Raw genomic sequence first — 17,618 nt, 5'->3', positions numbered from 1 at the left:
CCTGTGTCACTGGGGTTGCAGTCCATCTCTCTGCTGACAGATCTCTGTGTTGGGCAGGATTTCCAATCCTTCATGACTATCTATTTGTCACTGCAGGTGAGTGGTGGCACTCAGCCTGATCCCCAGCCACTTTCACAGTTACTTATCTGTCTTTATGGATTCATCCTGTGTGTCAAGCCAGCGCATAACAGCATTACTGTCAGGGTGACAAAACTGTCCCCAGAGTGCCACAAATGATTCTCTCTCCTTATGGCTGCTAGCAGGGGGAAACACAGTGACACTACCTCGCCTCACTCATCTTTCTCTGGTCCTAGCCTGGTTCAGCATCTCCTCCTGCAGGTAGAGCTGGCTAATGATGGGTTCAGATAACAGCAGCTTCCGAGGTCTCTAAAAATTATAAAGAAAAAAAGGGGGCGGGGCTAGAGTTAACTGCAGTGCTTCCTGCAAACCACCAAGCTCTTGTCACCTGCTCTTAGGTGAGGCACTGTAGTGCTTAGATACCCACCACTGAGTAAGCCAGCGTGTGGGTCCTCCCTCCTCTTCAGCTTCCAAGGTCTGTCGCTTTCCTGCCGCACCCCCCCTGCCGAGCACACTACAATACCCAGTTCAGAAGACCAAAAAGCTGTTAACGGCCAAGCCTGTAAATCTGAACTATCACGGCAAGCCAAGATTTGAATGTTGTCATTTTCAGAGCAGAAATATTAACTGGAACTAATAATAAATAAGAATTTCAAGGGGACTTTGGGTCTGCCAAATGACTTGTAATCATCTCCACGAGTTGACTGCTTCAAAAATAACATCTCATTTCTTTTCTGTTTTTAAATGGAGCCCCAGTTCCACATTCCTGTACAGGCTTCCTTCAGAATGTAATTTTGACAGCAACGTGATGCCTGTGGCCATGTTACTTGGAAAGAAGGTTTCTGCTTTTCCTTTATTTTGATCCCACAACAGCACACCAAAATAAAGGCGTCAAGGGACACACTGAAATTTTATTGCCGCCAGGAACTTGCTTGAGGAGTCCATGTTAAGGCATTCTAGCCCTAGACCAGGTCCTCTGTCATTTCACTGGCCTGCCCAAAGTGACCTTCTAATGCTACTCAACAGTTTCACAGAGCCCTCCAAAGTCAAGGTCAGTAGAGCATATCTCTGTTCACCAGGGCAGTCACACTATATTTTGGGGCTTCAGTAAGTATTAGAAAAATAGATAGTCAACAAGACACTGTACTCACCAGGTGGGGCCGGGGATGAAGTTGAGTCGGAAGGCTTTGCTCTGCCTTTGAAAGGTCAACTGAAACACAAGTGCACGCGTGCGGCTGTACACACACACACATACACACAAACACACACACCAGTTCAGGCGTGCCTCAAACTCCGCTTTGTTCTTATCCTGATGAGCACTCACTGTCTGAGTTTTTTTAAATAGGTTCAATCTGATTTCTGACACTGGAAAAACAAACCTAAAAGCAATTTAGAAAACACCTGCCCGTGAAGTCAGATGGCAAAATATCTAAAGCTTCTCTCGAAATCTGTGACCTCAGAGGCTGACATGGTTTGATGGGAAATTTAATGTAATAGGCTGCGAAAGCCAAGAGGCCTGTTGTCAGCAATGAAGTCTGAAAGTTAGCAGAATTAATAACACTGTACAATGGAAGAGCCCTCAAGGGACAAGGCTGCAGAAGCAGGGCAGTGGGGAAAAATGACTTTTGAAGTCATTTCACTATGACATTCTGTCATCACTGCTAAACGGAAATAAAAAATCATCCGAATCACCGCATGTTTCTTTGTGTGTCCTTCCCTTATCTAATATAAAGTAATAACACCCCACCCAGGCTGGGAATGGACCCTCGAGGGATTCCGAGAGCTCCATTTTGAATCACTAAATGCAATAAGAATAAATGCAAGTGGGAGTCTGTTTAGCAGAGAGTGATGCCTGGTCTGTTGCCCATCGAAAGCCAATAAATCTCAATGCTTCAACAAGAGATGAAAATGGTTATCTCATCATTGCAGGGCCAGGGCGAAATTTTCTCTGAGCCAGAGTATTTTTTATAGATGATTTATGTCTGGGAAGGATAGTTATTTAGCAAAATGGCAGATAATGATGAATAGAAAGTAAATATGAATAGCAGCAAGGGAGTGGTGCTTTGCTGCCGCAATAGACCAAACAAAATACCTCCATAAAGTACATGCCATAGATAATTGCCATTACACTGAAACTAGCGTCCCGGTATGGCTGGGAGTGAAATACAAATGAGCCGATCTGATTTAGTAAGTGATTGTTTTTTGTTGTTCTAGAATACATGCCCAGGAGTCTGCTAATTTTCCTTGAAAGCATACTTTGTGTCTATAGAATAGTGTTTAAGAGCACAGGCTCTGAGCTACACTGATTGGATTCAAATCCCAGCACCACTTCCTAGTTGTTAGGCCCTTCACCTTTCTAAACCTTAGTTTCCCCATCTGTAAAATGGAGATAATAGTATTGACCTCTTAGGTTTGTTGCAAGGATTAAATGAGGTAATCTGTATAAAGAGATTACCATGATTCTTGGCAGAGAGTTAACATTACACCAATATGAGCTATCACTATTATTTTGGGGCCAGCCACTCAGAGAACGATTTATTACACTTTTCATTTTATCCAATCTTCTTCATTCATTGAGTCGTTCGGTTAAACCCAGAGTACGATTTGAAAAGAGGAGAGTTAAAAGTGGAAAATTTGTAGTCCACCGATTGGGCAGAGATGAACATTTACTCAGCACATTTTTTGATCATTCCACCATCACTATCCTTAATTCTCAAGGCATATGAAATGGTCACGTTATCAAGTTGGAAGAGAAGTAAGGAACAAAAGAAATTATTCATGGAGTTACAATGAAAAGGAAGTCTATTTTGAAAAGAAACAGAACTGAGTTTTTGGAGCCTTTGAATAAAAGATAAGTTGACTGCACACAGAATGTCAAAATGCAATGGAAGGGAGGTATTTTTTAAAACACGTTTTATTTTGTACTGAAGCACCACACACAGAAAAAAAAAAAAAAACTAATTATAGTTTTAAATGTCCAAAACGCCATGTCCACCAAAAGCCCGATGCTCATTAGTACTAGTAATTAACTTTACAACTGTCAACACAAACAGCACACAAGCTGACAGATAGAGAGTAGCTCTGAGGGTGCTAATAAATCCGGAAAGAACAACTTGACACACAGATGCACAAAAGGATGCAGGTGATAAAGAAATGTTGACATCAAATCTAATTATCTTCGAAACGGCCAACTCCAGCACGAGCCACAGTAATGCACTCTTATTGCTGGTGATGGGCCCCACTGGAGCAGCGCTTAACCACTGCCTACAACCGAGCTTTTACAGCCCCTTGTCAGAGCTGGTGAGGACAATATCAAACAGGAAATTATGAGTGCCATGACCCCTCCAAGTCAAAAATCCAGTGATGAATATGGGTTCAGCAAGGCATAGCAGATTACCCCCTCACGAGTTCTAAAGCTGGGATGATATATGACATTTTTATCAGGCACTTTCTCAGGAATGTCACCAAGAGGGAAAATAAAGGCCCTGCAAAGAGATGACTAGGTGAATTATGCAACTGTAATTGCCGATCATAACCTGATATGAGTTGAAATTGCTCTGTTTTCATATTGAGATAGCATAAAATTGTCGGAAAATGCAATGGCTCCTTAATGTGGGCTAGATGAGTCTAATATTCTGATCATTTTTCACTCGGCTGCAAGGTAAATCGAGCTTCCTTAACACAGCCACTGTGGCCCAGGGCAATCGAGGGGCCCAATTTTACACTTGAATTGAGCAAATGTGTGTAAACTACGATTTTTCATATTTTCTGCATGCATAAGAAGATGAAACATCTTTATCATCTGTATTGTCTGGCTGAGCTGATACAAAATATTAGTTTATCTCTCCTACTTTGGTTCATTCCATAAGCGAGACACATAGATCTGAAGGACAGGCAATATCCCATATATAAAACAAGTCCATCTTTTATGCAGTCTCATTTCACAAGTTCTCCTATTTAAAACAACCACCACCACAACAAAAACAGACACAGTAGCAGCAGACAAAGGCAGAATTTTTTTTTTTTTTTTTAAAGAGAGGAGGGAAAAAAGCAAATAAAGGCCCCAAACACAACCAATTGTTCCATCATTCTCCGGTTCAGGCACAGGAGGTCGGGGAAAAGCCAAGTAATCTTTGGTGTCTCTCACAGATTGTCTGCCTTTCCCCACTTAAATCAGTTATACCTGTAGGAGGATGGTATCAGCATTTTATTGCTTTGCCACTGCGGCCTGCAGCAGATGGAAAAAGAGTGTGTAGGCTTTCTTCCTCCTTGAAGTCATCTCTAAACCTGGGCACCTCTTGACGGTATTACTGGGGCTTTTGGTACTTGGTCCTGTTCCTTCTTTCTGAGCCCCACTCTGGAGGGTAAAGGACCCAGTCCCAGCAGGGCTGTTTCTTTACTGCACTGGAGTTTCTCCTCCGGCCAGGCGTGGTAGCTCACGCCTGTAATCCCAGCACTTTGGGAGGCTGAGGTGGGCGAATCACCTGAAGTCAGGAGTTCGAGACTAGCCTGGCCAACATGGCAAAACCCCATCTCTATTAAAAATACAAAAAATTAGCTGGGCGTGGTGGTGTGTGTCAGTAGTCCCAGCTACTTGGGAGGCTGAGGCAGGAGAATCACTTGAACCCTGGAGGTGGCAGAGGTTTCAGTGGGCTGAGATTGTGTCACTGTACTCCAGTCTGGACGACAGAGCGAGACTCTCTCTCCCCCCTCAAAAAACAAAATAAAATAAAATAAATTCTCCTCCATAGCATCTGTCACTCACCCTCAGGCCCTATGTCAACTACACAGTGCCATCCATGTCCAGGGCACTGTGTCACCCACAGGAAGAGGCTGTGGGAATGAGTCTTCTAAAGAATCAGCCATGAGAGGGGCCGTGATAGCAGGGTCCCCATGGAGATGTGTTCTTACCACTGTGATTTACTGCTCACCAGCAACATATTAGAGCGTTTTGGTCTGATGTCTTTATCTTCCTGGTGCTCCTTAGAAGTATTCTGTTGGTGGACGCAGCTGGGCCCAGGGTATGACTCACATCTACCAACCATGTTCAGCGTCAAGCCACAGTGAAACTTGCATTTATATATCGGGCAAGCATACAAAGCATTAAAATAATCTCATTTTTTTTGGTCATTTAAAAAATAACCATTTGCCCAGCTGGGCAACATGGTGAAACCCCATCTCTACCAAAAATACAGAAAAAAAAAAAAATTAGCCAGGCGTGGTGGCCTGTGCCCATAGTCCCAGCTACTCGGGATGCTGAGGCGGGAGAATAACTTGAACCTGGGTGGCAGAGGTTGCAGTGAGCCGAGATCGTGCCACTGCACTCCAGCCTGGGCGACAGAATGAGACCGTGTCAAAACAAAAAACAAAAAACAACATTTGCTTCTAATGAAGACACCCACAGGTAACAGGGTGTTAATGACAGAGAGACCAGGGAAGACGAAAGAAAACTGACAGACTGGCAAGAGTCACTCAAACTGAGTCACGTTGATCACGGGATGCCCACAGCCAAGGGCTGAGAATGTAGGATAGTGCTCTCTCTTCCACAGTGGTCAGCCAGCTCCATAAGGAGTCAACGTAGCATGGAGCAGTGCTAAACAAGGTTTGCTGGAACTGTCTACAGCTAAGCTAAGTGAAAGTTAGGAAGAAAGTGTTGTATTTGTATGTGTGTCGGGGAAGGGTTATATTAGAGACCACTTTGTCAATTTTACGGCTCCTTCCACTCCAGCTTCCTCCTTCATATGCCTGCTACTCATAAACCAACCGTCAGTGTTCTCTGCCTCCGTGTCCATCTCACTCTCCTAGACTGTGAGTTCTTTGAAGGCAGGGACCTTGCTTTATTTGTCTTGGTATCCCCAGCATCTAGCACAGTCCCTGGCAAAGTTGTCATTCAATGACTACTGAATGAATAAATGAATTGATACATGTGGTAACTGGCCAGTATATTCACTACCTAATGCCGGGTAACAAATTACCTCCAAAAATGAACAGGTTAAAACAACAAACATTATGATTTTACAGTTTCTGTGGGTCAGGAATTTGGGAGCTGGGTGGCTCTGGTTTTAGGGTTTCTCAGAAGAATGCAATCAATGTTTCAGCTGGGGCTGCAGTCACCTGAGGCTTGATTTGGTCTGTGAGATAAGCTTCCAAAATCACCTTCCAAAATCACCGACATGACTGTTGGCTGGAGGCTTCAGCAACTTAAGCGCTTCTCCATAGGGTTGCTCACAATGTAGAACTGGCTTCTCCCAGAGTGAGTAGTCCAGACAGAAAGAGATCAAAAGTGGCCACGCTGCCTTTTGTAACCTAGTTTATTCCCCCTTACTCAATTCATCAGAAGCGTCAGCCCACACTGACAGGGAGGGCATTACACAAGGCTGTGAATACCAGGAAGTGGGGCTCACTAAGGACCATCTTGGAAATTCTAACAATTTAATTCAACCAACGTTTATTGGGTGCCCTCTGGGCCATAAACCCTGCGCTGGGTGCTGGGAATAAATGGTCAGTGGGAAGCAAGGCATATGACCCCCGCCCTCACAGAGTTTACAGTCACAGGGAAGCTGAGTATTAAACAACTAGAGTTTGAGTGTTACGTACCTAAGGGACAGCAGTGGTGGGACTGTGGGAATGAATGTGAGAGTACGGAGCACCCTTAGCTTAAGATATTTAAACTGGAACCATCAGCCATTAGACAGATTGTGATATCATGCATGCTATTGTTACCCACTAGTCATCATTTTGGCTTCTTCCCAAATAATTATACATTGTCCTGAAAATACAGTGCTCTATTGTAAGTGAGGATGAGCCCTTTATAGGTACTAGGCAAGAACCAGAGATGGTTATCAGCTTCCTCTCTCCAGTGGGGAACTTCAGGCCAGGAGGGCAAAGACTTTCTCAATTGAACAATAATAACTTTGTATCAAAACACCTTCATTCTTCAGCCAGAAAACAAGTCATTGGTAGAGACAGAAAACCTGCTTTCTGAGCCCTAAAGATATCCTGCTAATCAGTAGATAATGGGGGACTGAATTGTGCCCATGAGTAGGCTGAACCAAACTAAACCCAAACAAAACCTTCCTGTGTCATTTAATTTCCTTAATTTTTATTTTTAAAGTAATAGACATGGGCATACATTTTTCTGTTTCTGTTTTGTTTTTTAATCCAAGAATCGACTTGTTTCTTCCTAGGGAATCTTTATTGAGTTGGAACACACTCAAAATTATTAAGAATTCTGATCAGAGGTAAACATGCAAAACACTCAGCCAAGGGGATTAAGACTCTTTGTTAGTGTTTACGTTATCTGTTTTTAATTCCCATATATCCTTTCTTTATCTCAGTGTTTCAACACTAATTGCAAAACAGCCCTCACTAACAGTAATGAGCCCCCGCACCTTTGCAGACCTCTAGACATAGCTCGTTGCCATAGATAAGGCAGCCCCTTAACAAGGCTCAGTATCTGGATCAAGGTCTTGTACTGCTTTTCCACTTTCTTTTGCTCATCTGGACTTCCAGAGGCTAAACCAGCTCACTAGATCATGTAGTTTAGGGTGATATCTTAGTCTGCTGAGAGTCTCAAAACAGCCAAGTCTAATGAAATGAATATGTTGTTCATGGCCTCTTCAAGATACTTCTCTACTCCAAACAGAGCAAGGCTGAACATCAGTATATCAGAGCAGCAATTCCACCCAGTATTGCGAGCAGGGCTGAATCAAACCTGGGCCCTGTCGCCCACTTAATCCTAGTTCACTGGTATGAACTAACGGAAGCTGAATTAATCTTGTTCTAAAGATTTCAAGCCAGTGCAACTTCATTCTCCATCTCTTCCTTCCATGAATTTTCATGCTGCATTTTGGGTAAATAATGCACCCTGAGTTCAGCTAGCATTGGGTTCACAGTATAGTGTCAAAGAAAGAGAATGAGCTCTTGTATCAATGGGGTGATTCAACTGCCATTTACTCTTATTTTACTTAGCAAGAGAGGAACTAAGTTCCGCCTTTTCTTTCCTTTAGCCCCAATTTTCCACTCAGCCGTCTCTATGATTACAAATATCTTTCACTCCTTTTTCATTACTGACTCACCTACACATTGAAATGGTACCTATTTCATCTTCCTGTCTTGTCTCTTCCTGTATACCACTTCCAGAGACTTAATTCAGGGACTGTTGCTAAGCAACTATACATCATAGCAGCCAGTCACCAATTACTAATTGTCCTCAGCACTTTAGCCTTACAAATCTGGACTGCCGGTGACAATGGCAAGTAGTTTTGATGGCCAAAAACACACCGGGAGGTTTCTCAGCTCAGCGAAGACAGAGGCACTAATAACAAGGTATTACCATCATGGCAGTAACAAAGATTTCCAGTCTTATACCGGCTGAATCACGCAGTTTTAAGTCTATCAGCTTGGCTCTATTCTCTCTTTCCTGCCCAGGAAATAAATTGGAAGTGTGGTGAACACACGCACTGATGAAAATGTGGATGCTGGCATTTCACACACATTCACCTTCCTCCCCACTGGCACCACCCCGTTTCTACAGTTTCTAGTTGAATTGAGGATCTATTAGTAATCAAATTTCAGCCTCAATTTTATGGTTAGTGTAATGGAGTTAATTTCTCTAATGCTAGCAGTTCATGGAAGGAGTCTCTTGTGGCATCGCAGACCTGGGACTCGTAGCAGCTGTCAGAGATGCCGCTAAGGAATTCCTTATTAGCTAAGATGCAACCAGGCAGAAAACTCATTACACAGTGCTAAATATACTTAATCACATCTATTAGAGAAAAATGAACTTGATAATTACAACAAATAACTAAACTGCAGAAAGTGTTCAAGGAAAAAAAAATCGACACCAGGATCTAAGTGCATGGGGAATCGGAGCTGCAGGAGCCGAAAGAGAACCTAGGAGCATATTGCTTTGTGCTGAAGGAGAAACCAGTCTCAAGGCAGGTGGAGTTGATTTAAGTTGCTTACGAAAAATGACAAATTCACATTTCAAAAATGCCCTTGTTTATTTGGCATTTGTAAAATTTTAATTACAAAGCAATCCTCAGAGGGTAAATGCTTTTTTTGTAGACTGTTTCTCTTAGGTGGGGGTTTGGGCAGGGGAGGGATGTAAGGAAACCCACAGTGAACACTGGGCTTGACAAATAGAGATCTGAAATAGCTCAGTTACACGTGTGACTTCCTTGGAGCCCAACAAATGTTGACAGTCAAATTTGTCTTTTTCTCTGTCACAAAATTGAAGTCCTTGAATGGGGGGACCTTTGCCATTCCCGACTGAGGAATATATGGGAGAAGCCCCAGAGTGAGTGTCGCCTATCAATTTTTTGAGTGCCTGACCTCATTCAGGAAGGAGTCACTGCCACCAAGGGTGGTTTAGAGCAGTTCAGCTTCTGTAAGCGAGGCCAGAGAATCAAGTTAACTTAAGGCCAAGATCTGGCAGGAGATGATCTTTGGAAACTGAAAGAGGGAGGGGGAAGAACTGGTCCCAGTTAAGCAGGACAGAGATAAGGGACATTGGAGAGAGAGACATGGAGTGGGGATGGAGATACGAAGGATCAGGATAAAGGCTGAAAACAGGCGCTAGCCCATCTGCGAGTTAAGAGGAGCCCCAAAGATGTATGATGAGCAAAGGTGAAAGCTGGCTAAGCCTGGAGGAGCTTCTGACTCTTTGGCAATTTCATCTCTGCAGAGACGAAAGATGGACACAGTTATTAAGAATAGAAGTGGCAAGATGGTTTCATCTCTGTAAAATCTGCTACAGCAAAACATACTGTTGTTACCTTTGGCCACCGATGGCAACAGCAGAAGCAGCCCACCCACTCCAAATACTGGGAAAATCAAAAGTGACGTTCTTGGCCGGGTGCAGTGGCTCACACCTGTAATCCTAGCACTTTGGGAGGCTGAGGTGGGTGGATCTCCTGAGGTCAAGAGTTTGAGACCAGCCTGGCCAACAGGGTGAAACCCTATCTCTACTTAAAAAATACAAAAATTAGCTGGGCGTGGTGGCATGCACCTGTAGTCCCAGCTACTCAGGAGGCCGAGGCAGGAGAATCTCTTGAACCCAGGAGACAGAGGTGGTGCCACTGCACTCCAGCCTAGGCAACAGAGCAAGACTCTGTCTCAAAAAAAAAAAAAAAAAAAAAAAAAAGTCAAGTTCTCATATCCACACCAATAATTGAGAAGCCCTTTCCTCTTATTATATTTTAGATGGGCATTTCATGCCTATCAACCATAATGCTTCACATGGACTCAGCCTGCCCTTGAAAAGGAAGGGACACAGAAAAACGATGAGACTTAAGGGGAAAGACTTCAGCCAGGTAATCAGTGATTAGTGTTTAGTGCCTGGGAATGGGCGTTCTGAGCAGCATGGCAGCTCACCGGGTGCTGGCCCTTACAGCCGGGTAGCGAGATCAGAGGATGTGACAGCATCAACCCAAACCAGCCATCCAGCTGCACTGTGTTTCATCACATATCAATTTTTACTGAAAAGAAAACCATACAAATTTAATCAGCTCTTCATATGGAAATATTTAACTTTTTCCCCCTCGAGTTGTTTGATATTATTGTTTTAAGAGTCAGGATTAAAAAAAAGTCAAGATGTGTGATAGTGGTGGACACAGAAAAGCATCCATTTCTGGCAAGAGAGCAAGTCTCATTTCCAGTAGACTCAAGTCTTAAATGCACTGGCGTCTCTGTCAATTGCCTGGCTCAATGAAGAACATATTACATGCCCATAACCATGAAGTATAAGACACGAATGATCCATCTTGCACACCCTCACCCGCAGTCAAGGCAGGATGCTATTATCGGTGAGAATAATACGATCTCAGAAAAGCTCCTGTTGCCCACAAGTTTAGAGAGTGTTCTGTTTTGGCATCCAGTCCTCTGAGGTTTCCGTTTGCTCCTTTGCCCTTCAGAGATGTTATCAAACAACCTTGTTCCAGAACTTCTAATCTCTGAAAATCTATAATGTGAAACTCTCTTACATATCTACCTATTAAAGAACTATGTTCTCTCTCAGTAGTCATAAAATGTAAAACACCTCTTAAAAGAGACTTCCTTTGTTTCCTAGCCAAGGGCACATAAGACAAAAGAAGCTGCCTTTTAAATATAATTTTAAAACACTATGTTACATAAAATGAAGTATTGACATAAAGGGTGATTTTAAAATGAGGACTGCTTTTGAGATCATGGGCATTTAAAAATACCAAAGTGATGTAAGCTACAAGCCAGGGCCAAGAATTTTCCATCTCAGAAATGGGTCCTCAGAAACTGAGGGGTGAGGAAAATACAGTGCATTCTCACCAACTGTATTGGGATGCCATGTAGATTTGAAGACTACCTATCACCTGTGCCAGTTCTTGAGGTGGGCAGATCCATGGCAAAGCCTGGCCCAGGCCCAGCCAGGACAACCGTCCTGAACCTCCCAGAATCACAGTCTCAAATCATTAGACATTTCTAACCCTGAGGTACTTGCAAAGGGAGAAATGTGCACTGGCTAGGCAGCTATTGGGTTGCCAACCCATAACCAGATTAATTTTTCTCAGGGCTATTTCTCCTTATAGTGGAGGATCGGCCTATTTACTAGATGCCATGACACCGGCCAGCTGGGCAGAGTTAATCTCCCAGGCTCTTGAAGATTTCTTCTTCTGGCCTTCGTCATGTTAGCAACATTTACCTTTTCCCTTGAAGGAGGAGAAATGGCAGTAACCGTTAGCAGTTGAGAAGATGCTGGGCTGTTCTTGAGAAGAGTACTCTTTGGAACTCAAGGCACAGAAAACTTTATGTCAACATTATGGATAACGCTTTTTGTAGAGGAAAAAGAAATCCCATTTCTATTATGCAATCAGGAAATTGAAGATGTCTATCTCCAGATAACCAACTGCTTGTGGTGCGATTTCAGTTGGAAACTTTCACATAGAATGTTTTCATACTGTCTGTTCTGGCGTTTCTGTCACTTCACATTGACTTTTTTTGCTCTCTCTAGCAAATAAATCAGAAAGTTAATAGTTCTGTTGATTTGTTGGAGCGTTTTTTTCTCTTTAAAAAAATAAAGAAAAGAAAAGAATAGCTTTAAAGGGGGAAAAACTGATCCCAGCGTGTTAACAACTCCATTGCGGTTTCAGGCTGCGGTCATGCCAACTGTCTAGTAAAAAGAGAAATTCCACTGTAGCAGAAGTAATAAAATCTTCTTTTAAAGCACAAATACCATGCAGGGAGGAAACGTAAACCCTTGCTTTGGGACAAGGAAGGTGGTTGGGGGTGTGGGTAGGAGGTAAAGTGTGGACTGGAGCAGCAAGGATTCCTGGTCACCACACTGCTTTGGATAATCTTTCACCCAAAGCAGCTGTTTCCATGACCCAGAACCTTCTCTTCCTCTTCATCCATCACCCAGAGGATTTTATAAAGATGTAAGCTATTATCTGAAGCTACTTCATTGCTATTCATATGACCAAATATTTATCACCCACTCTGATTTTCAAAGAAGCTGATCTCCAAGATGGATAGTTAGAAGAATCTCATCAGCATGACAGAAGGCTTATGGCAAGCAACATGCACTGCTCTGGGAGAATATGACCGCTTCATATTCTCAGATCCACTGTGATCTATCCCGAAACCAGAGAGCCAGGCCTTTAATATCTGAGTCCCATATCAGGATTTCTGGGGACTCATAATTGACAAATAATTGACTTTCCTTAAAATCAGGGTCAAAGCTCCCCAAATTACCACCCTTGGTGATGAACACACTGGGTCAACTGTTCCCCAGGCAGCCAGGAGGAATCCTGTCTGCCCCACAGGCCCCCACTCAGTTACTCCAACAAAAGGCAGCAGTTGAATGTAGAGAAAAGTCAAGTGAAAACGTCCGGGATCCTGTGACATGAGGCATTCAACAGCCAGATTGTTTTCACACAATCACTCAATATCTCTCACGATGGCCAGACGTGGATCCATTTGCCAGGTAATGCTTTGACGCTGACAGCCAGTAGAATGCAAAGCCAAACTACCGTTTCCTCATTCAGGCTCTACATGAAAACACCCATATCTTGGATCCACGGCCAAATCCTGGGAAAACAGCCCATGAATGGGCATCTCAGAGTGCCCACCTTCTGACTGCCCTCCCTCTTCCCTTTGCCTACATTCTGCCTGAAGGGAAGGAGGGGCAGATCCAGGGGAGGTAAACTGCAGTCCCAGCAGCAGCAGCCCCAGCCACCACCTTAACACTTGAATGAGTTAAATGCAAAGATACAAAGACAAGTATTTCATTTCATCTGGTATTTCCTCAAGCCCTCCCACCAGCAGGAGCTATATGTAAACGCGGCCATTTCCCCCCCTCACCACTTTGAATTTAATTGTATTCCTAATTGAAAATGAAAATTAATTTGCTTTTGATCAATTCCAGGTGGTAGATCAGCCTGAAATGGTAGCAGAGCATTTTTTCCTCTCTGGGTGACCACACACACGTGCCCATAAACACCAGCATGCGCTACCGGCGTAAATGGGCGGCCGTCTCTTTTTGCACAAGGTCTTCCAGGGTCTCTGTCTCTCTTCCCTGTGCTGATTGGCAGCATTCAATTTTTAAGGGAAGATTTACAAAAGTGACGGTACTTGTGGAAATAAACTGCTGACAGGCTTGCTGAGTTAAGTGCGTAATTAAGGCTGTGGAACTACAGATGTTGAACAATGGTGGCTTCCATCAAGATGTATGTGGTAGTATCACAAATAACCTGGCATCTGGTTTCTTTATCTAAGTACCTTTCTTACGGTTTGGATCTTAATTTTTTACAGTTGACAGCAGTGTTATTTGAGCCAGTCAGTGGCATCTGGCTGCTGGGGGGAAAAAAAGAAAGAAAGAATGAAAGAGAAAAAAAAAAAAAATCTCCATGCACTTTAATTAATTGTGGAGAAATTACATGGTCCTTCAACCGTGTAGTTTGTCATCAGTGCACATTACAGATTTATATTAGATGTTTCTCCACAGTGTCAGGAATAATTAAAAGGGGGTAGGAAATGATGCCAACCAGCAATGCTTTACATTAGTGGTGAAAGTTTTATATTTATTACAGCCAAACAATTTTAGAAGAAGATGTCAACTCAGAGGCTTGAATGTGCATGGAATACATATCAGGCTGGAGGCAAAGTCAATGCTCTACGGCTGCTGGAATAATGAGAGAGGGCTCATGTTTAATCTATCAGGCCGACCAGAATTGGGATGGCATGCCAGAGTTATTAATGACGCGGCATCCCTGTTTCTCATAAAAACATTCACCCAAAACAATAAGTAACATATGCTTTTTTCTTTTTCCTGAAGTGATCTTCACCCAATTGTTCTTTCTGATCCTAATAAGAACAGAAGTGCCAACTGTATGCAAGTCACTTTTTTTGCTCAATTAATCTGTGCCACATTTATGGCTCACACAGCGTTGGTGGAATGATTTAGTAAAAAGATATCAAAACGACTTTTGCCTTCACTGAGCACATGATTACAGCCTCCCTGCTGGGGCCTTCCGTGAAGGGAGCCCTACCCAGATGGCAGCCAACCTGAATGGTAATCACCATCTTGTACCTACTCCACTCAAGCAACTCAAATCTTAGCTTCTTTATTCCTGATACCATTGAACAAACCTAGGACATATTCCTTTCTCTTTCCCAGAGATCACAGCCAGGTTCTACACTTAGAAACCGAAGGTCACAAGAAAGCTCTTAGAAACATCCCAGGGATCCACGACAATAGGAACAGCCATCCGCAGGACATCAATCTTCTCCCGTGCTCTTCTATTTGAGCAGGTTTCCTTTTGTATCATCAGCACATCGGGCAGCATGTTTCAGGAGGATTGTTAGACACTCTCAACCTCCATCGTGTGTCTTGCAGAAGAGCTAGTGTGTACAACAATTCCTTACTATGCAATGCCCGTCAGTTCTTATTTATTAGCTTCTTGCCCTGGATATTTTCATAATTACCATTTAGCTAATGTGGCCCTAGAAGTGGAGACATCCTGGGAATCACAAGCCCAGGAAAGCCTCACCTTTGCCCCCTATGGACTCATATGACAGCAGGACAGCCAGAAAGGATACTGTCCTCAGGGTCTTCCGGTCTAAACAGTGGAAATCTTCCTTCCTTAGACCTATACGAGATAAGGAAAATGGCAACGGAATCCTCATAGCCATGTATTTCTTTGAATCGCTAGGTGGGTCTACTAGGGAGAGTTTGCTTAAAGTTTAACATGTGATATGGTTTGGCTCTGTGTCTCCACCCAAATCTCGTCTCGAATTGTAATCCCCAGGTGTCAAGGGAGGGGAGTGGTGGGAGGTGATTGGATCATGGAGGTGGTTTCCCCCATGCTGTTCTCGTGATAATGAGGGAGTTCTCATGAGATCTGATGGTTTAAAAGTGGTGATTTCCCCGTGTGCTCTCTCTCCTGCCGTCTTGCTTTCCCTTCGCCTTCCACCATGATGTAAGTTTCCTGAGGCGTCCCCACCATGAGGAACTGTGACTCAATTAAACCTCTTTCCTTTGTAAATTACTCAGTCTCAGATAGCATCTTTATAGCAGTGTGAGAATGGACTAACACAGCATGATTCTTCTGTGATAAAGTAATAGTACCCTTAGTCATTTTAAACCTTTCCATGACAATATTCTTAAATTTAAGGAGAATAGTGCTTTAACATTTTCAAAGCATTTTTTGCAAATAATATTTCATTTTACTAATAGCTGTACACTCAATGTGGAAGAATAAAATGGGGAGAAGCCTCGGTATTTTCTTCTTCAGTCCCATATAAAACACACACCTTAGGCATATTTTTCCTTTGTTGATGGCTTTTAAAAGTCAGTGTTTAGCTTTCTAAAGTGTTCTCTGTGCTTGGAATAAAAATCAAAACTTCTTCCTACGGCCCTACCTTCCTCTCTGACTATTCTCATCTCGCATCACTCCTCCACTCTCGTCCTGTTTCTCCACGACATTAAGCCCGTTCCAGCCTCAGGGACTTTGCACTTAACCGTTTGCTCTGCATGTAACACTAACTCCATGTCTTCATGTGACTGTGGCTTTGTCTTTCAGATCTCAGCTCAAATGTCACCTCTCAGAGAAGCCTCCCTGATCTCTCTAATATTAGCCATTCCTCTACCCTGATTTCCTAGCTCACAAACTGAAATTGTCTTCTATGTATTTGTTTAACACGGGTCTCTCCCACTGGAATGTAAGCTCCAAGAGAACTTGAAAAAACATCAACTTTAGGGTAGATTTCTCTATGTGCTTAAAAGTTGCATATTTACAATTTGTTTCAAATAATCTGTGTGTTGATTTTTTGTTTAATTCAGCAGAAGGTCTTTAATCTAGTTAGTGTAACTGAGATTTTGCCACATAAATGATTTTTTCTTCATCCCATTTGGATTTCAAAGCCACTGATAAACCTTTTTTTGGAGTGATCCTAATGGAATTAATCAAATTTAAGGAGATGTTGACTTAAAACCTTTATTAGTGGAAAGAAAAGAATATTAATAAAAGGCTAAACCACTGCATCTTGCGTCCCTAAAAGGATTATTTTAAATTCAATTTTTGCACTGTTATTATTAAAGCAGTTCACTCAACCAGTCACTAGGTTTGAACTTTGATTTGAATCGAGGTTTGCAGGGCTTCCATCAAATCTCTGCTAAATCCAGCTTCGGAGAGGAGCAGTTAAGTGTAACTGCAGCCAAGGTTAGAAACCTTGGCTCACAACACTTGGCCTTGACCAGCAGGTACCAATGGCAATTCTGTACACTGAGGACTAGCCAGGGCCAGAAGAAAGGAAGTTGAAATTAGAACAGGCAGATTTCAATCCAATATAGAGAACAAATTCCTACAGGAAGCAAGAGGCCTAATAAGTGATTAGAGAAATGATCAAAACCTCTGGAGGGATTATAATCAGGATAAACCTTCCCTGATCCCTGAAGTTCTTGAAGACTGTGTCTGGTTCATCTTTGTAGCTCCTTTTAGTACCTAACACATACTGGGTACTCAAGGTATATGTAGCAGATTGAGTTAGAACAAGTGTGGAGAATAGGCCTAACTTGTAATCTTCATGAGGGCGGGGCCATGTCTTTCTAGTTCTTCACTGTCTGCTCAGGACTTAGCATAGTCGAAGATGCACAGTAGTAGTCTGTTGAATGAAAAACATCAATGGATGAATAAACTGGTCAATGAATGAATGGGCCACATGGGCCCTGTAGGACTTAAATGCTTGATAACCCCTCATAGGTGGAAATCCTACCTCCATCCCTATGTTTCCTTCTTGATCTCTATAGCTTCTTGCAGAAAGCAAAGTATCTTGGCCTCCTTCTTCCACCCCTCTATATCCACTCTGAAACAGAGAAGTATAGGCACCTCTGAAGTTGCTCTTGAGAAAATCTCCCTCCTCATCAAAGTTCACAAAACATTACCATCATTAAGCCACTACCACTTAGTGCTCTGCTAGATGCTCTAGAAAATGCTAGAAAGAGCAGCAGCTTCCTGGGGTCTGGGAGTTAATGGTTTGAAGACATCTGACAGATGTGGCACATGTAG

General features: G+C 42.9%; 1 protein-coding gene across 5 annotated transcripts in view; it reads right to left on the bottom strand.

Moving 5' to 3' along the window:
• FTO (FTO alpha-ketoglutarate dependent dioxygenase) overlaps positions 1–17,618 on the bottom strand; it is a 408,414-nt gene that overhangs the window by 51,505 nt on the left and 339,291 nt on the right. For 2 of the 5 annotated variants that reach the window (XM_063717086.1, XM_024233054.3), the window contains exons 9-10: positions 17,326–17,415; positions 4,072–17,214 (exon numbers count right to left, since the gene is read on the bottom strand). In XM_063717086.1, coding sequence (XP_063573156.1) covers positions 17,334–17,415 — 82 coding nt within the window. In that variant the 3' untranslated portion in view covers positions 4,072–17,214; positions 17,326–17,333. 5 annotated transcript variants of the gene reach the window in all.

This window comes from Pongo abelii, chromosome 18 (genome assembly GCF_028885655.2).
Source record: "Pongo abelii isolate AG06213 chromosome 18, NHGRI_mPonAbe1-v2.0_pri, whole genome shotgun sequence".
Taxonomy (NCBI): domain Eukaryota; kingdom Metazoa; phylum Chordata; class Mammalia; order Primates; family Hominidae; genus Pongo; species Pongo abelii.
This window is presented reverse-complemented; position numbering and strand designations above follow the sequence as displayed.